Source organism: Primulina tabacum, chromosome 5 (genome assembly GCF_025594145.1).
Source record: "Primulina tabacum isolate GXHZ01 chromosome 5, ASM2559414v2, whole genome shotgun sequence".
In the NCBI taxonomy this organism is placed as follows: domain Eukaryota; kingdom Viridiplantae; phylum Streptophyta; class Magnoliopsida; order Lamiales; family Gesneriaceae; genus Primulina; species Primulina tabacum.
Window position 1 is genome coordinate 7,444,311 of NC_134554.1, and position 21,482 is coordinate 7,465,792.

At 33.8% G+C, this 21,482-nt stretch overlaps 2 protein-coding genes and 1 pseudogene across 2 annotated transcripts; 2 read left to right on the top strand and 1 right to left on the bottom strand.

Annotated features, from left to right (window-relative positions):
• Nucleotides 1-584: 584 nt before the first annotated feature.
• On the bottom strand, nucleotides 585-1,067 carry LOC142547840 (uncharacterized). Its single transcript, XM_075656305.1, has one exon. It carries the CDS (start codon nucleotides 1,065-1,067, stop codon nucleotides 585-587), a length of 483 nt encoding a protein of 160 aa, XP_075512420.1.
• Nucleotides 1,068-10,981: 9,914 nt separating this feature from the next.
• Nucleotides 10,982-17,818, top strand: LOC142546075 (uncharacterized; annotated as a pseudogene).
• Nucleotides 17,819-18,220: 402 nt separating this feature from the next.
• LOC142546076 (uncharacterized) lies at nucleotides 18,221-20,713 on the top strand. The gene is made up of 4 exons (XM_075653579.1): nucleotides 18,221-18,368; nucleotides 18,494-18,600; nucleotides 20,280-20,358; nucleotides 20,446-20,713. The coding sequence occupies exons 1-4, from the start codon at nucleotides 18,366-18,368 to the stop codon at nucleotides 20,491-20,493; spliced, it is 237 nt and encodes a 78-aa protein (XP_075509694.1). The 5' UTR covers nucleotides 18,221-18,365; the 3' UTR covers nucleotides 20,494-20,713.
• Nucleotides 20,714-21,482: the final 769 nt, after the last annotated feature.

The following is a 21,482-nucleotide window of genomic DNA, read 5'->3' on the forward strand; positions in this document are numbered from 1 at the left end:
ACACAATTTAAATGTTGATTTAATCTTATTTTGTGAAGAGAAGTTGTAAAATACCAATTCAAAGATTTTTGTTATATTGTGAACAAATATGTTTAAATAAGTCGGCATGAAGTTGGTGATGCACATGACTGTCACATATTTCGGAATTTGTCCGGAGATAATAAAGAAATAATCGGTTTGAGCCCTGGACGGTTTGTGGGGGTTTGTCACCTTCATCGTTATACCAATTTTTCACGTGACCCCCTCGTGTTCAACAATCATGTTGTGCAAAATAATGCATGATAACATAATATATTTTAGCTTTTTATGTAACAATGATGAGCCGGACCTCCGACAATTGTCCATCAAGCTTGGAACACCCCAAATGCTCGTTCAACATCTTTTCTTGCACCTTCATAACTTTTCTTAAACAACATCCTTTTGGGATCCTCTAGACAAGGAAAAGCTTTCACGAAAATAGCTCATTCCGGATACATTCCATATATTAGATAATATCCTTTGTATATTCAGTCTCCTTGACTGGGAAGTTAATCTACATGGCATTTCCTCGCAAGACGTTATTGAATATGAGAATGTGAATATCATTACGTGAACCTGCGACACCAAAGAATGCATGCCATATCCACAAATCGAGACACAACAGCTTCAAGCACGATTGTTGGTGACCCATGACCTCTTGTAAACTGGCATTTCCAAGAAAATAAGCAATTTTCCCATTCAGAGTGCATGCAATCAAGTCTGCCCCACATTCCAGGGAAGTCGTGCCTCACATCACACATTTGAAGAAGACATTCAACATCATTTGCCCTTGTCAAATATCGATCACCAAATAGTTCAACCACATATCCGCAGAACTTGAAAAGACACTTGATGGTAATTGATTCACCCTTGGTTAGGTACTCATCAAGATGGTCAGCTGAGACTCCATAAGTCAATTGACGAATTGCAGCCGTGCATTTTTGTATTAGTGACAAGCCTTTTCTTATCACAGAATCGTCTCTCTGCTGAAAATACGATGAACGATTCTCAAGTGCATTAACTGCGCTAAATAATAACTCTCTTCGCATTCGAAATCGTCTTAGAAATATTTGATCTAGATACACCGGGTTTGTAGATAAATAATAATTAAAGAGCCTCGCATGCCCAACTTCACAATTTCTTTGGATAAACATCCTTCTTCGCTGCATCACGTTATTACTTTGACATGATTCAACTATTTGTCGGCTATTTTGAAGTATATACTTGACATTAGATCTTTTCCCGGATCATAGTCTTTGTCATCAACTTCAACTTGGACTTTGTTTTCACTTGTCGAGCTAGAGTTGTTACTATTGGAATACATAGACAATTTGGAGGAAAAAATTCAAGTCTGCGTGTTTTCCAAATGATATGCTCTTAGAATGAAGAATTGTGGAGCACAAAATGTCTATATATATACATTTCTTTTCAACGATTACATTCTAATGAACTAGCCACTCCGACTTTCATCTCGGAGACTCAACCGTCCGACCTGCTAATACCAATTAAACTCGCAAATTTGGAGAAGATGGATTTTGGCAACGAGGGTAGGAAAAAACGGTCAATCTGAAGAATATCGAAATCCCAAAGCAAAAAAACATACATTATCATAAAAACAATTTTTCATAAAAAGTACATCATCTAGAAATTCATGTTTAAATTACTTTCATGTATGGATAATTATTGCTCTTCACTACAATCACATGAACTCGATGCATTCTTCGAATCTATACTTTTAATGAAATTGATATCTAAGTCATTACTAAGAGTGCGAGAAATTTAATATTTTGTTTCTATAATATGATTATATATTAATTAAATGAATATATTTCGAGCATGTATTTTTTAGTAACTTGCAAACATGTTCTAGCCGAACTCGAACTCGAGCCTAATTTTTTTTCCATGTTAAACTCGATTCAGTTCATTTACAATCCTAGCCATTACTCATATAAACTAAATGTCTAATATAAATATTCTCAATCTTGACACCAAATTAATTTAAGTGTTTGTTTTGAGACATTTAAAATCGTGAATTTTTAAACTATTCGACTTATTTAGATGAATAAAATCTTAAGTCATGAGTTTTCAAAGTCACTTGCGTACAATCTGGACACATTTATAAACTATAGAAACTGGTTTCATTTCAAAACCAATTAATTCTATTGACTAATCATATCTATTCAGATACAATCTCAACAAATTCCGAGCTCAAAATTGAATACAAAAACACATATAATCAAAATCTAACCTACTTTGGCTAATATATATACCACTAAAAAAAACTATATACATGAACAAACTTCTTAGGTGGGAAAACACTTTGTATTACAAAATTTGGTTCACGTACGAGTGATGATACATGGCAATAATTAAAGAATCTTTGAAACAAATATTCAATCGAGATTTGACGTATCGATGCAGCCATGAAGAGTAATAATCAGAGAAGAAATATGGAGGAAATGAAGTGGAAACGTCCCCATGTTCTCTTTCCCGATCATTGTAAGATTACGTTGTCTTAAAAGTCAAATTCTAACCATAATTGCCATGTCAATCTTGTCCCACCAAAATACGTAACATATCCCCTTGAGCACTTGGTATATTTTATTGGTTCTTGTCTCCTATTTTATAAGTGTTTTATTTGCTAATGTATAATTTTTTTGGGTAAGAACTTGAAAACTACTATGTAAGTAAGGGTCGTCCAAGATACAATGAATTTGAATATCATTTACAAGCATATCTTGTGAAATTCATTATCTAAAATCGATACATAAATTCAAGAACAACCTCTGTAGACTACAATAATGTAATTTTCATTTTTGATATTTCATAGTGATTTTAATCGCAACTCGATCAAACCATTCAAATTTCCATGTTTTCCTTGCATGTTTTTTTTTTTTTTTAAAAAAAACATAATCTAGATTGGATTCGCATATTTTTATGTCCCAGACAAAGGACAAAATTGAAATGAAACATTCAACTCAAATCTTTGATGATTTGACTCAAAGATCACACGAACAAGAAATTTATTGTACTTTGCAGCTTACGTAAGTAGTTAAGATGTATACTATCTCCAATAACTAAAATGATAAAACCTTCTATATGAGTATGAGGTTTCTTGTCTAAGAGAAGAAGGTAAATCGAATTATATGTAGGAGTATGCAGAGATTTGAGGGAGATAATAACAAAAACTGACTCTCAGAACATAGAATAAGTCTCTTGTGAGACGGTCTCAAGAATCTTTATCTGTGAGACGGGTCAATCCTACCGATATTCACAATAAAAAGTAATACTTTTAACATAAAAAGTAACACTCTTAGCATAAAAAATAATATTTTTTTATGGATGACCCAAATAACCGATATTCACAATAAAAAAATAATACTCTTAGCATAAAAAGTAATATTTTTTCCTGGATGACCCAAACAAGAGATCCGTTTCACAAAATACGACCCGTGAGACCGTCTCACACAAATTTTTGCCCAGAACATATCTCACACAATATTTCAATGAGAAATATACTTCACACAAGAATCGATCATACGATCAATGATGAATTTATATAAGCTAGTGGAGCAGTTTAGTGGTTAAATTATTTAGAACTTGAAAATATTCTGATTTTTCAGCTAAAATATACAAAGTCCGTCCGGGATATCATTGGAATAACCAATTGTACAAACATATATACTATTTTATCCTTATTAATTAGTGTTTTAATGGTGTATAAAAAATTGCTAGAAGTAACTAATACATTTATCTATATGAGTGTATTGGTAAGAATAAGAAAATTACAAATAAATATAGAAATTTGATTATATAATTCGAACAAATGAAAAATAAGATGTGTATATGTTTGAGATGGAGAAAGTAATAAATAGAGAACATATGCAGGAAAGTGATAAAAAAATTGAATTGCAAATATTAATTCAACTTTGTAAAGTTTACAATTTTGATTATTCATGGAACTATTATATATTTTCATTTTATTTTAAAAACTAAGATAATTAAAATTAAATTTTTGCTTAATCAAATCATGTTCACCCGTCTTGACAAATAAATTGTTGGTCAAATTAAAATTCTAGATAATTGGATGGAACAAGTAATTATCAACCTCTTGATGATAATATTCACAAATTGCTCTAAAACGTTTTGTCTCGTGTGAGAAGCACTCATCTGACATATGACTAACCAAAGAATCTCTCAACCAAGAAATTAATTTAGCATACGTATGCAATATCTATATGAATAATTATAACTAGACAATACTCTAGATATGATAGATTCGTATAAAATATTTCGAGAGTGACGTGAATTTAAATTCATATTAAATATCGCTACCAAAGATTATCCTAAAAATATAGTTTTTTTTTTTTTTTTTGATGAACCTAAAAATATAGTTCTAAATTCGGATTTCGAAAAAAAGAAATGCGGCCTGAAAAATTACGATGAATTTTGATGAATTTGCATTCTTAGGTTTTACCTAGAATACCTATATATGTGATGAAAGAAACCTAGTCGATATTTTGCCTTTGGAATCGTGGTCGAAATATGTCTTCCAGCTTCTTAAATCAAATCAAACATAATTACTGCACGTATAAACTCAGTCATGTATCATCTGAATCAGGTATAAGATACATAACAATTCAAGAAACATGTTACCCAATAAAGACATGTAAATGATGAAAACGGTTGAGTTCGAGCTAGGGTTGATGCATGTTTTGTCATATTAACACTATCAACATTAATATTATATATGTTTTGAAATATAGGTCATTATATACACGATTGAGATATTACTCTAAGTGTTGTATTTCATCAACCCATAAAGACAACTTAACCAACAGACATACACGAACGGACAAAAACAATATAAGGAGTCGAAGAAAGTTTGGAACAAGTTCAAGTACTAAAAAATTACAAGGGATTTGTCATAATTTTCATGTAATAGGCTAGTTGTGGAGTGATTGGGAGTAACATTATTTAAATAGAAATAATTTAATTTATGTGGCAAAATCCATAAATTAGGTGGTAGCATAGAGAATATTAATTCAATTAAGGATGATTTAGGTATTCAGCGACAGTATATATATATATATATTTTATTATTATGTTTTTAAATTTTAAAGTTCCATATGTTAAGGAAGTGTCGCATGTTTCCATTCAAATTTTCAATGATTTTGACCTTGTACATTAATTGTATGCTCCATTAGAGCTGAGAGCAGCCCACAAAAACTAGCGATTAAATCACCTTTCACGTCAATTTGTTAATATAAAGTCGTTAGGAGTTAGGGGTATATTATTTATCTTGCCATATATGTGTGTGTGCAATTAATGTTCAATTGACAGTTGACACATAATATTTATAATGGTAACATTTTTAAAAAATAACGAAAATGTAAAAGTTTGAAATGAACTTGTGATGGACTGTCCGATGATTTATTGCTCGTATGTCGCAAAAGTTCTAAGTTTGGAATGAGATATCGTGTTCGAAACTCAATTATTATAGTTTTCTCCCTCAACTTTTTTTAAAAAATTAGGGTGGATTGGACTATGCCAAATAAATGGAAGGAGTTGGTTAAATTTGAATGAACTAAGATTACTAATTTTAAGTTCGTTGATAATCGAGGTCAATTTTTAAATGATGGTTTGTTCAAATATGTTTGGATTGAATAGTTTGAAAAGTCATTTGAAATTATGTAGGATAACTGTAGTTATAACTCATGCGAAATATTAAAAAATTATGAAACCTCCTCATATAAAATTAAAAGCATTTTAAAACTGTGTTTTGAAAAATGATGTACATTTTCCCTTTTTACAGAGGTTATAAGTCTGATTTTAACACGATCTTTTCAAAGATTAATAAATTTTATACATGGGGTTATCGGCCATTATACTTTTTTCAAAATCCACGTACGTTACATGTCGGTACGTACTGGATAAATTCTTGACTTAACACAATATAGTCTGCAAATCACGTTAGTCAGATAAACCATAATGGAGAAACTTTGTGTGACAAACTCGTTCAACAATGTGTTGATGGGAGAAATCGAACTTCTGACAATTGATCGTACACTCACCTATTCGATCAACTCATACACTCATTTTGAGGAAATTTCGCCCATATACTTTGGCTCGTTGTGCTGGTGGCCATAGGATCATACACGTTTTGCGTAGAGGACTAGAGGTCCTTCATTATTATTCAACTTCGGAAAATTACATTTTTTTAATTCTAGATTTACATGAACTATTATCGTATATGTTTAGCTTTAAATGGTTGGCTTTCCAAATGTGGAGCAAAGACTTGTAAAACCAAAAATCTTGTGTATATATTCCAAAATCATTATATCTATATGTGAAAAGGCAATTAGATAATCATGTCCCTAATCAATTTCACGTGCTAAGTTTGCAAATTATTAGCATTATAGACAAGAAATTATTATGTTTCTATGCATGCGTGCATAACATAAAAATAATTATTACGTCTATGGCAATTACTTTTATCCAGCTTTATTGCACGAGTGCCTTTGCCCTGAGATGTCAAAAGTTTATTAAAAAATTAGCCCTTTTCCTAAGTTGGAAATAATTTTTTCCCCAAAACTAAAATGTTAAATATATAAAAAAAATTTATTAAAAAAATATAATTTATAAGTATATATAGACCAATACGCCGCCTCGCGAAGCTGATTAAATTTTTTCGAGTTACAAAATTTAACGATTACATATTTTCTTAGGCGATTTGATTTTTGGACACAATGATAATTCTCTTTAGACTTTATAATGTTGTGAACATATGGACTTTGATGCCACTTAAAGTGGACACATTAGGGTTGTAGCTAGGTTGAAAATTGAAATCAGTTCTAAATAAAAAATCACACTTGGAGAAAATAAATTCTTGAGTTAGGCCAATTTGAAAGTTCTCCAAAAAAAGATTTATTTTTGAAAAAAGCACAATGAACAAAGATTTCTGTATCTTCCATAAACAAGAGTAGGTCTCACGGATCTTAATCTGTGAGACGAGTCAACCCTACTGATATTCACAATAAAAAGTAATACTCTTAGCATAAAAAGTAATACTTTTTCATGGATAACCCACATAAGAGATCCGTCTCACAAATAAGACCCGTGAGACCGTCTCACACAAGTTTTTGCCCATAAACAATCGAAATGAAATCCAAATCAAACATTTTTTTTAGACCATTTAATTTCACTCCCATGGGTTTAATTTTCCGATATTGACCACGGCATCTTTTTTTATTTAAAAATTCAGATTGTGAAAAATCGATTTAGTGAAGTACACGAGTTAATGTGAAACTACGATTTTTTTGGAACTGTAAACCGAATTTTGATCCGTCTCTGAAAGACCGAAATTGTGTTTTCTCGAAGCCGAAATTATAATTGTAACCAAAATCTCTGTTCGATTTAGAGCCCCAAAAAAATCAAATCCCAATCATGTTGAATCCATATATTCATATTAAATTTTAAGGTCTTATGTACAGTTTTTAGGGAAATTTGTAAAATAACCCTCATTAATCAAACTTTAAAAAATAAAATCTTTTTACACCACAAAAAATTCAATACAAAAATTCATTTTATCAAAATCTTATTGCATATTAAATACAAAATCTCATGATATTATAGCAAAATCGTATAATATAAATAGTGATGTAAATATTGTTGTAATGGGCTTAGAATTTGGACTTCATTTTTCAAAAGCCCATATATATCGGGCCCAAACGGGCATACAGCCATAGTATTTATTCAAACCTAATACTGGTTTATTTATAACCTCAAAAGGCATTATCCAAGTTATGAATTAATCTTCATCAAATAATAAGTCATTTAGTTAATGGAACGAGACGATAAAAGATATATGATATTATATTGAATGAAATTAATATTTGTAATCAACTAATACATCATCATTCAGACAAAATGATTCCAAAAAAAATTAGTGATAAGTTCAATGATATTCGAAAATTTGATAAAAACAAGTGCAAAAAATATATATATATAGAAAAAGGGTTTGGACAAAAACTTATATGAGACGGTCTCACGGGTCGTATTTTGTGAGACGAATATCTTATTTGGGTCATCCATGAAAAAATATAATTTTTTATGTTAAAAGTATTACTTTTTATTGTGAATATCGGTAAGGTTGACCCGTCTCACAGGTAAAGATTCGTGAGACACAAGAGATTTACTCGAGTAAAACGGCAATCTTCCTCTTCATATTTGGGGAGTGGGGTTTTACCGATCTCGAAGACGAAATAACAAGTTTTGACAACTCTTTCAACCAAATGCTTATTTCTATCCCTTAAAAAATTGATTATTTCTACTTCCGATATGTAAAAGTTGACATTTAATAGAAGTCTAATAAACATTTTATTTGATCGTTAAAAAAATTATTATAAATAAAATCATATATTAGAATACTTTATGTATGTTACACAAAATTTATAATTTATAGAAAAACCTAAATTTTTCGAATTTTAATTATATTTATTTGGTCTAAAATATGCGCAATAAACAAATTCGTAATATAATTAAATTGATTCGGTTCGAATGAGAATATGAAAACTCCATTTGAAAAAAAAAAAAAAATCATAATCAATTTTTTAAAGAATTTTAAAACCCTTGCTTGTAATTGATTTATGAAATTACGATGTAAAAATCTTCCTTTGGACCGATTTGCATTATTATTGAATATTTGAACCAAACTTTGCAGTCTACATCTCCAACTTGCAACCCATTTCGGAAACAACCATCATTAGTTGTAAAACCCACCGACGCCTGCTGGCTACTGTCAATTGAAATCCACATTTCACCATTTCCCTGATTCCTTGATTATTTTTGGATCCTTTTTTGTTTGCCTTATCTTAAAGATACTTGTATTTTTTACGTCAAGATAAAAACTCTAAAATATTTGCAAGTTTGTACAGGAGGATGTCTTGCCCTCCCCCTATGATTATAAAATTCTATATTTATTAATTGACTTCGTTTCTTGTAAAAAAATAGTCCACGAGGGTTTGACTTTCACTTTGGAAAGAGTGTGCTGTGTTTTGTGTGTGCGCGCATGCGGTGTTCAATGCTTTAATTTTGATTACGTCTTATTTTGTAGTGTAATTGGCTCAATGGCCTCTACATGAATTTATGGATCATCGGGATCTGGACTGTTACTCCTTTGGTCATTTTGATATGTTCTTCCAGCTTCATATGCAAAGGGGTAGTTTTCCCCGCATCGAGGCATTTTATCAATTTAATTTATTTTTCGAAACTAGCCATTTTATCATTTTATGTTTTTTTTATTAAGTCAATAATTTTAAAACTAATTCACATAATTAATTTGCTGAATGTGTAAATAATTACTTTCATTTGTTTAGTCTTTAATAATAACTAACGTAATTACTTTTTTCTATTATTTATTATTTATAAACATTACTGCTAATAAAATTTTAAACCTTTTGTTTCATTGTTAGGTTTTGGAGCGGCAACGAGTCAGATCAGTTGAGTCAGTCGGTCCTATAATGAAAATTAGGTCGGTTGAGTTACTATTTAGTGCCTCGTTTGAAGACAGGTCCAAACAGGTGGCTCTGCCCCTAGTTTTTTTTATTTATTATTTTGTTTCCATGATTTACATATTCCCAAAACAGATTTAGATCTTGAATTTGTGTGAGACAGTCTCATGAGTCGTATTTTGTGAGACATATATCTTATTTGGGTCATCCATGAAAAAATATTACTTTTTATTGTGAATATCGATAGGGTTGACATGTCTCACAGATAAAGATTCGTGAAATCGTTTCACAAAAGACCTGCTCAAAGAACAAATGAATTTGTAAAGTCTCTCCAAAACAAAAACCTTGTAAAATAAATACATCAGAGTAGGATACACGACCAAAGATGCTAAGCATGGGGGACTAAGATCCTAATCAAAATAATCCAATCACATGTTTGAATAAATGTTTTCCGCTATATCGGCGAAATTCTTTTCGGCAACAATTAATTGATTTGCCTCGTTCATTTATTTATTGACCCATTAATATTTGAGGTGTCAAAGAGCAATTCCCACGTGTAAACATGAACACTTCAAATCCCCCGATACACAAAAAAGAAGCGAGTCAAGGAATTCATTAATTTAAGCCTCTTCTCTTACAAGTTTTTTGACCAATTATTGTTAGTTTAATTACTATCATTATTGTTTAAACAACACTTGGCTCATTCCCAATTAAGAAGGTTAAATTTTTCATAATATTATTCCCTCTTTTCTTGCTTAAAAAAAAAGAAAATGAAGAATCCTTTTTTTCAATAATGAAACACTAAATTAGTCTAAAATATTTTTATAAATAAAATATTCGTTTTGGATAAAAAAAATTGTAAATAAAATAATAAAGAAAATTATGTGAATCTTTTTCAGAGTAAAGTTTAGAATTTATGGATTGAAGATAATGATTGTATTTATTACGTAATTATGCTTAAAAAATTCCAAATTCTGCGATGATTAAAGTTGATTTGCTTATTGAACTTGTCCCTGATACATATAATGGTGAAATTAGTGCAGTCAATTGACAAATCTTATATGTTTTTAAAGCATAAATATGTATGATCAAATAAATGTACATCATTATTTCAATAGTAACATTCTATTAGAATTTTGTTATAAGTAATTATATTTTAAAAAACACTTTATTGTATAAAATCATCAAATAATTGGGGTTCAACAAAAAAGTATCTGAGATTACAAAAATTCAATGGGGCTCTTATTATGAGACCCTTCCCCTTCTTTCTTTTCATGCAACTATCTCATTAATTGGCTATTAATTGCAATCGATATCAAAGAAATCTAATCTCTTTCCAGTCAAGAACATGATAAATAATATACAATATTAGTAATTAATTAATAATAATTAAATATAACAGAATCCCTCTCAGACGCTCCATCTCTGTGTCTCATGTGTGCATGTGAGTCAGTAGGAGGGATAAATTCACAAAATCTTGCACAAAAACAAAACATGGCTGTCGCTGTTTACCAGCTACTGACATTCGCTTGCAACAAGTTTGTTCTTTTTTTTTTCCCTTTACTAGAAATGTTTAAATATTGCTAGCTTTTTATGCACACTTTTCTTTAATTGCAAATATGTCAGTGGAAACGGTTGTTTCTCACTTGTTTGTTGTGTTCGGCCTGGAAAATTTCGAATCTTTCATTTATTCACAGCTCCCCTCCCATATCTTGTTTTTATCCGGTTCTAAATTTCTGCAACGCCCATTTAATCAGAACGAGAAAATATTTATTTTCTTGGTTTATTTTCGTGGTATCATCCTGTGTTTGATTGCGTTTTTGCTAGCAACTGACCCTCCTTATTTCTTGTGTTTTGCTTGCCTCTTACTCTTTCTGCCAGTAGGTCTCCATCTTTAATCTAACCCCTTTTGTTTTTGCTTGAAGACATCTATCTTTATTGCACTGATTTCAGAAAGTGCATTGTTCTTTGTGAGGAAGAGTTTTTTGGGCTTCCCTTATTTTGATGCTATGTAGCCTCTTGATGAATGGATTTTCATTGAGATTGAGTGGAGGGGTTTCCATTTCTCTTGTTTCTATTTTTGGGTGAGATGGGGGTGATCCTGCTGCAAGTTCTTGGATTGGTGATGAAAGTCTGTGCCTTTACTTGTTTTATGGCGATTCACGCACTTGCTGGTAATTATTTCAGTTCGTTCTGCTTAAAGTTTTATCCAAAGATCCGAGAAGCCCTTGTTTCCCTTAGTGTTGGGAACAATTGGTTTGATTGTTCTAGTTTGGAGGCTTGCCGCCGTTTTGATTTAGTTTTGGCGACATCAAGCTAATGCATGTCCTACTTGTGTCTAGGAATTAGTTGTTATTGTTATTTATTTATTTATTTTAAATGTTTGGAAGTAAAGGGTGGATATCAAATATGATTGTGAATTCTGAATTTCGCACATTGCTCAAAATCTTCATCTATTTTTCTTTCCTGAAGCTTTCTACGTTCTCAAGTTTGTTTGCCAGCACAAGTTCTGACTTTCTGTAGTTTATGTAGAGAGATTCGTTGCACCGAATTGGAATTCCATGCTACAACCCCTTAAAGATTTGTCGGTGAAATGTGAAGGATCCAGATCATTGAATTGCCTCAAATATCTTGTTGTAGTAACAAATGCCTTCAAATTTTAGTGGCCATTCTTCTAATTTCGTAAGCTTGGCCTTTTGATAGTTGAAAGATTTTGCTAGGCTACATTGACCACAGACTAATCGAAGTTCAATGCGTACTTGCCGAAGTTATTCCCCCATTAGCAGATATGTGCGTATTAAATTTCAAAGACCGGGCTCATATATATACACAAGTTGTTTGTTCCATCTCCCTGGAGTGCATAAAAATTCGGCTGCGACTCTATTCTTGTAAAAATAGAATTCTGGATCATTGACAATGAAATGTATGATATCCGATTTTATAAATTCTACTGGCAAACGTCCTGAAGTTTGTTATTTCTAGTTTGTATTGTTTTGATTTTGCATATTCATAATTTTGCCTCTTTCCTTATTTTCTGAAGGTTTTCCAAATGGAGAAGGAATGCCTGACATTTTGTATGACGAAAATGTCTTAATCAGCGTAGCACCTGTTACAGATCCTCCATCCTATGGTAGTATTTGTATTCATAAATGCATTATAATTTTCAACGCAACATGTGATATTAAATTAACTTGCATATGTATCACCATTTCAGGGACAGGTTTCCAACCTCCACTCATAACTCCTCCTCGCAGCTCTGGACCAGTTCCTCAATCAACAAAAGGTCTTAACTTTTCCCCACGCCCGAGTCCTCTTTCAACACCACCTCCAAATATTCTTGTTCCACCCACCACATCTATTCAGCATCCTGTCCCAGTCATGCCACCGGTACCTCCTCCAGAGGAGCCTTCGCACACAGAACATGTTCCCCCTCCCTCTGTGTTGGATGCTCCAGGTAACTAGTCGTAACTAGTAATAATATGAAGTCTTATCAATTTATATTGGTTCGATATGATTTAGATTTTCAGTACGCAGTACCAAGTGTTCCACCTTCTAGTAGTTCATCATCGGAGCCAAGATCTGCTCCGCCAAATTCTCGTCCAACTACAGCACCTGAAAATAATGCTCCCCACTCACCAATAGCTCCAGGTTGTTAAAAGCTGATAATTTGTTCTGACCTCATGATTCTTTACCCTGCAGTGAAATTCACCTAATATTGGATATTTTGAAATACAGTATCAAATGCATCAGCACCAATGAGTAACTTAGGCAGTCCGCCACCTTCACACTACTTTTTGCCTGAAGAACCACCATCCCTTCCACCTGGTATGAGTTTTTTCACTACATTATTGTTCAAAAAAACCGTTTGAGTAAATCTTCAACCAAATCTTCCTTAAAGATGATTGTCTGACGAGTCGATCACATGGTGCAAGACATGTCTTTACCTCCATCATCTCCTGGAAATTTCCCACCTGCTGATCCAATATTGTCTGAAGAAACACCATCCAGCCCACCAGGTGAGACTAGTGTAATTTTTTCAAGTTTATCAGCACAATTGCTATTTGAGTCTTCTAGTTCAGCTGCATTGTGCAGCAACCAACTACCATAAAGTAAAGTTGAGCTAAATGGATGAATGTTGCCTCAATCACTTTTTCACTAAAAAACATTGAATCTTCTTTGACCACAATGGAATCTCATAAATCTTGGGGAGTAAGCGACAATTCATTGAAGTTTAACTTTGGTATCACTTGAGCATCTTGGTGAAATGAAAATTGCTTTGAGGGTTGTAAAATTATTATGTAACAAGGGTGAACTTTTGTTTGTTTGTTTTTTTTTAATCCTACAATTATGCACTCTCATGGATAAAGAACAAAAAATGCAATTTTATCAGCATTTATGAACTCCGTTTTGTATGAAAACAATTTTTAATCACAGTTGCTATAGTTCATATTTCTTGAAAGACATGCTTCCCGCTGTATGATATTACAAACATCTTTGTTGAGGGAGGATATTATTAGTTCAACTTCTATACTGTCCTTTTCTGGTAGAACAAGATACCTCTCCCATATCAGCACCTCCTCCAAGTGTAACAGGTGCTATACCAGTTGCATCGCCCGTAATTAATACCATAATTCATTATGCACCTATAAGCCATTCCTCATCTGAAGGTTTGTCAAAAACTTTCTATTTTCCTAACTATAATCTGGACATCAAGTAAATGAACACTTAGTAATGTGCACCTCTTCTGGTTCAGCTCCTTCAGCAAGTAATCTGCCAGGACATTCTAATAGTGCTCCTCCTCATCCATATTCCGAGTTGGCTCCGGGGCCTTATCCATTGAAAAAGCCACGCCATTCAAGGAATTATAAGACCGCTCCTGCTCCATTGTTTCATTTAATCCCTCCTACTTCAAGCACACAAGGTTTTTCTACACTCCCAAAAGTTTTTTCTGATAATAACACCGTCATACTTTATATCTGACGCATATTTTTTCTCCATTCAGCTCCAAGCTCAGGCCCAATGGCTGATTTCTGGCATTATGCTCCACCACCCACAACTGCAGGTTTTTTATACTCGGTCGGACCACGGCTTATTATTTTGTTCTTGTTGTTGTGCTTGAATGTCTAATAATGTGAAATGACAGGCTATTCTCAATCTGCATCTCCGATGCTTGCCCCAATTCCTTCCTCAGGAAATCACCATCCTCCTATATTTTCTTCACCTCCAAAATCTCCACCCGAGCGTGCCAAAGGTAATTTTTGTCTGTTTTTGCCCTTCTATATGGGTGATAGAAAAGCTGCCTTTGAGTTTTGGTTTGATTTTACTATGAGTGCTTGAATGAATACTGTCTTTGTGTTTAAGTTCCGTTCATTTCTCCTATAATGCCCCCCGCCTCTGTATCAACAACAAAAAGTCGCAAAAATGCCTCCACCATCCCCGTTGCAAGAACTGCCACCTCCACCTCCTCATAAAGGTGAGTTTTTTTCACCAAACTTCAATTTTCTTAGGGAAGAGAAAAATTGTGAATCCTTTTTCAAAAAGATTCTCTTCCTAAACATACTCGATTTCCTCTGGTGCTTTAGCTATTACCTGTCAACAAACTCAATCATTTATCTTATTTCACAGCTTGTGCTCCTCTGACTTGCACCGAGCCATTAACATATGGTCCTCCTGACTCTCCCTGCGTCTGTGTGCTGCCAATACAAGTTGGGCTTAGCCTTACTGTAGCACTATACACCTTCTTTCCTTTAGTTTCAGAACTCGCAAAAGAAATTGCTGCTGGAGTATATATGAAGCAAAGCCAAGTTCGCATCATGGGAGCAAATGCAAATGCAGTTAATCCACAAAAGACCATTGTTCTCATTGATTTGATACCTCCCGGAGCAAAATTTGATGACGCAACAGCATATTTAACATTTCAAAGATTTTGTCACAAGCAAGTGGTTATAAGTACATCATTGTTTGGTGATTATGACGTGATATATGTGCGATATCCAGGTAACGATGTGGACCTAGTTTTTTTTGAATGGGTTATCTGTTTATGGTTTGTCCTCACCATTTGAGTTGCCACCCTACAAATCTTAGGTCTTCCCCCTTCTCCGCCTTTGCCTCCATCAACCATTGGCATTGTAGGAAGTAACCCATACCCTGGTCGTGACAATAATGCAAGAACTGTGCAACCCCTTGGGGTGGATGTAAGGAGAAATCAGCATAATGATGGACCAAAAAGAGGCATTCTGGCATCAGTCATTGTATCCGTATTCATAATTCTTGTCTTATTTTCTGCTATTGCATGGGTTTTCTTGTACAAACACAGAAACCGTGGCTACCTATCTAATCCAACTCCACCAACTACCATCCGTACCCTCGCAAAATCATCAGGTAGAATATGGTTTTTCCTTTTTTTGGCATACATTCATCAGTGGTTGGAAGCAATCAGTGGTTGTGAGCATCATAGTGACACAATGATTCCATTTAAAAATTGTTTATGAACTTCTACAAAAATATTTCGAAAATTTAGCTGATGAGAATATATAATGCATATGGTGTAGGCAAGGCAGTATCTATGATCGGTAGTGGCCCCAGTTCTCCTTCTTTCTCCTTGAGTTCAAGCTTTGCAGCTTATACTGCCTCTGCAAAAACATTTAGTTTTAGTGATATAGAGAGAGCAACCGATCACTTCAACGAATCAAGAATACTTGGAGAAGGTGGCTTTGGAATGGTCTACAGTGGCATGCTTGATGATGGGACCAAAGTTGCGATGAAGATACTCAAGAGACATGATCAGCAGGGCGGCCGTGAATTCTTAGCGGAAGTTGAGATGCTTAGCCGGCTTCATCATAGGAACTTGGTCAAACTTATGGGTATATGTGTTGAGGATCGTACGAGATGTTTAGTATATGAATTAATACCAAATGGCAGTGTGGAATCTCATTTACATGGTATGAACTTTTGAGTAACTCCTGTCAATTTATATTTCTTTTCATTGGCTGTTTAATATTGTATTCTCATACATGTTTTCAGGCATTGACAAGGAAAGTGCTCCACTTGACTGGAGTGCCCGGCTAAAAATTGCCCTCGGAGCTGCTCGAGCTCTAGCATATCTGCACGAAGATTCAAGCCCCCGAGTCATACACAGGGACTTCAAGGCCAGCAACATCTTACTGGAAGATGATTATACCCCAAAAGTATCTGATTTTGGTTTAGCTCGCACTGCATTGGAAGAGGGAAACAGACACATTTCAACCCGTGTCATGGGAACCTTCGGGTATAACTCTTTTCTTATAGATCTTGTTGAAAAAGTTTGATGTGTGCCATTTATTAGAAATGGTGAACCCACCTCCTTAGCCCTCGTTTTTATGGAAATTCATGCATCGGCCCGTCGGGGAGAAATTTTATCATTATTTCATATTCTTTTTGCACTCTTTTTTTGTTTTCGTGTCAATATTTTGAATTTTAACCGCCCTTTATGCATCATACCAGGTATGTAGCTCCTGAGTACGCAATGACGGGGCATCTTCTTGTAAAAAGCGACGTTTACAGTTATGGCGTAGTCCTTTTCGAACTTCTTACAGGGAAAAAACCCATAGACTTGTCTCAGCCACCCGGCCAAGAAAATCTAGTTTCTTGGTCCCGCCCGCTCTTAACTAGTCGAGAAGGTTTAGAGTCGATCATCGACCCATCCTTAGGCCCCAATTTCCCATTCGACAGCATAGCGAAAGTTGCCGCTATTGCTTCGATGTGTGTCCCCAACCAGACGTATCACACAGACCCTTTATGGGAGAAGTTGTTCAGGCCTGAAAACTGGTGTACAACGAGTGCGACGAGACGAAAGAAGAAGACTTATCTATAGATATGGAAGCTAGGAAAAGCACTAACTCAGATAGATTACCCGATCTTGTGCTTAATCAGTCCCCGATATCTGACTATAACTACAGGCTCGATGCCCAGAAAGATCTTTCTATGTCGGAGCTTTTGAGTTCGTCTGCAAAACCCGGGAGAGACGATTCGGAATCTTTTAGGTGGAATTCGAGCTCCGGACCTTTGAGAACAAGCAGCAGCAGCAGCACCAGTCGTCTGTGGAGGACGATGAGGCGACTATAAGGAGGTAGCGTGAGTGAGCATAGGATGTTCCTTAGATTGCGGCCGGGGTCTCGTTAGCGAATCATTTTGATGTTCATATATGTAATGTTTTTGGTGGTAAAATTTTCATCCATGTGCTTCGAATTTAAATGTACTTATTGTCTTTTCCAATGAAAATATATATAAAAAAAATGTTAAGTATAGCATTTCTAAATATGTTTTTGGATCCACTTCTCTCATACAATACATGGGTTGCTTTCTTTGAAGACGCTATAACCATTAAATGGTCAGTTTGATAATAAGCATGCAAATGATATTCATATCATGAATTATAATATTTGATTTTATTCTAGTTATCAATAACATCTAAATTCAAATTAATTCGAGTTTTTTTTGTATCCAACTAAAAATATGAAATAGTTTATCTGACATCAAGATTTCAAATTTGAGACGATGTCTCAGGTTCGATATTCAGTTATAACAAATCCAATCTGGGCAAAAAAAAAAAAAAATTTTCTGATTAGATTTTGCAAATAAACCAACAAATTGAATCCCAATGCATCCATCATATAGGATTCAGTAACGAACCAAGATGCCAGCCCAAGTTTAGGCACGTAAAAACGTGTTGCTATTAAAGAAGCGCTTTTCTCGTTATTAAGAAGCGACTTTAAAGTCCAGAGATTTTCTTGTGAATATATAGACCAGCGGATCAGTTGTTCACGCCTGCGCTCCCTTAAACCCTCGGAAGAAGAAATGGTAATCTTGAATCTCATGAGCATTGATTTCCGCTGTTCTTACTCACATATTTCTCATCTTTTGATTGATTACATGTTTTTTCGGAATGTCTTGAAGCTAATTTCAATTTGATTTTCTCAAAAAAGGCTCAATCTGCGAAACCGATCTCAAGCCCCGTCCCGGACGCGTGGTACCCAACACTCGCCGTTTTTATGCTCGCCATTGGGCTCGTCGTCACCGCCTCTTTCTTCATGTAAGGATTCATTCTCTTGATTTTGGATTCTGTTGTAATTGTATGGGTTGAGTTTGGATTTTTGCTGGATGCTTTTGATTTTAGATGCTGGTTTTGGATCTAATTTTGGCACAACTTGTTTTTGGTAGCATTTTCTGTTTATTCTGTTGGGGATCCATGCACTTGATGCATATAAAATATACAGCTGTGTTTTGGATGAGATCGCTGCCACGTATATATATATTTTTTATCTACACCTTCTTGCACGATTTTGGAGAGAAGTTTAATTCTTTGCTTTCTAATAAGAACTTTAATTTAGTGTTTATTTTGAGTTGGTTGGTGTGGAGCGTGTTAAATTTATAGATTTGCTGATAATAGTGGTATTCCACCTTATTTGCAATGGCTGGTGACAAATCTGTCTCTTGCCAATGACAGTATTTACTCTTGTTCAAAATTTACATGATTTGAAGCTACCCGGACAGTCTGTCTACCCCTTTTTGTGTGTCTGTATGGAATTATGCCAAATCTTGTGGATTATCTCAACAGTACTAATGTACTATGGATCAGATTGGGTCGATGGCCTTGGTGCATGATATTTTATGCATGCAGTTTATCTTTCTTTCAGCATTCATACCTGTTATGTACCATCGGAATTCATTCTGGTGTTGGTGTTGATTCTTTCTTTTCTCGGTTTCTCTTTTCTTTTAAGATTCATAGCTTGGTTGTTGTACACCATCCAAATTTATTCATTTTTTTTTTCAAAGTTTGAAAAGGTTGCAGTTTGATGTTGAATAATATTCATGTGCTTTGTAAATGTTACACTGGATAGTTTTTATCTGTTACATGTTAAATGGATAGAAATTTTGGCTAACACCGAAGTAAACCATGATGAGTATTAACGGAGAGTTCTAATATCATTATTGAGTTGAGGGACGTTTCACTTTTCTAAGTGGACAAATTTTGATGTTTATGTTGTCATTAGCAAAAATGTTGTTCCCAGGCCGTCAACACAACAATACATTAGACACATTAAACATTCAGCAAAATTCTCCAACCTATGAAAAAATGCAGCCTTCCACCCCTTAATAAAAGGTCCTCATCGTTGATGGTGGTCAACCTTGAATAGCTTTGAATTGGAACTGGTCAACTGGATCTTGAGGATTTTGAAGCAGGCCTGAAGAGGTGATAGCTTTATTTTTCGCACCTTCAAAATTAGTGGTGGTTGGATTTTGAAATCACCTCATTACACTTTTATTAATACTTTCGGGAAAAAATCCGTCACTTGATGAAACATTCTCGATAGGCATGCAGGATCTAGGAGCATTCTCGATTGACAATTATTTTTCTAGTGCTTAAAGCTATTGACCGAGCTATTTAATGAGTGGAGTAATGTCTTTTGGTTATGTGCTCCTTTATCCTTTACCTAAACTTAACCCTGCTTTTCTATTGCATGTTTCTTGGCATGCCATAAAGACTGAAGTTCGCAATTCTCTGTTTATATGATAAACGGATTGTTCATTTAAGGTTAAATGTTAACTCAGGAGTCCATCACATTTGCACAGGAACTAATGAATGTTGCATGCTATCTGAAATAATTAATACAGTGATCTCAGATTATGACACTTTAGTGGAGTCGTTTATATAAATATTGCAAAGCTATACGATTACCTCGTCTTAGTATATTTGACATTTACATGCAGCTACGAGGCCACATCCTCGAGGAAGAACCGTAGTCTTGCAAAAGAACTAACTACTGGTGCGGTCGCATCTGTCTTCTTGGTACGTCTATAAGATTCATCTTATTCTCACAGTTATACTTTCAACTTTTGGTTGTTTGTTGATATCGAGTTTACCGTTCTTTGGCAGGGTTTCGGGTCTTTGTTCTTGCTACTTTCTAGTGGAGTCTATGTTTGATTTCTGAACATCGAGATTGCGAGACAAAACCATATCTTGGTGAATGTTGATGCCAGTATTTATGAATTAATTCACATTTCCTCCCATTTTGATACTAGAAGAGGTTAAAATATCATCTCTCTGTTACAGCGCGTTCTATACAATTCAATAGGTTGCTCCAAGTTGCAGCACAACTGAAGTACCTTTAATTTTAGATATATTTAAAAACCAATTATTTTTATTAAGCATTTGAAATTTTTTGAAAGCCATTTTAAACTTTAGTTCCATTAACTTTTTAAGGAATCGCAAATGCCATGGGATTTGATATTTGTAGTGTTCTTGTTCTAAAAATCATTTTTAGGGGTGTCAACTACTATTTGGTTCGGTTTTACATAAAAATTCGGATCAGATTATATCATCAGTTTTAAAAAATTTATTCAAAATCAAACAAAGCCATAAAATTTTTATAATTAACCCAAACTATGAATTTTTGGTTTGATTCTATTTAATCTGGTTTTGATGGCTAATTTATAATTTTTTATAAAGAATCAGTGCATTAGATATTGTAATCTGGAAAAATAGCAAAGATATAGGTTCGATAATTTCTTCTATCGTGATCTTGGTTGATTATAAGTGAAAATCATATATTAAAACACTTGAGAATGTTACATAATTTTACTGTAATTTGATTGTTACAAAACTCACTAATAATAGAATATAAATGAAAATTAATTTGCTCCAAGCGTAATGTAGTCTTTTGGTTAGACTTATTAGATGAATTCGGACGGATATCAAATCTTCAGATAAATAATCGTTAAAACTAGAAGTTTAGAGGATGCTTTGAGGCATTATTTGGTTCGATTCATAGAATGATGAGAGATTATTTATTGAATGATTAATCTATTAATTTTAAGGATAAATAATAATATAGAATAATTAATCGTCGAACCAACTTATAATGAACATTTATTTAAAATATATCGTTCTATATTGGTATCAAACAGTGCTTA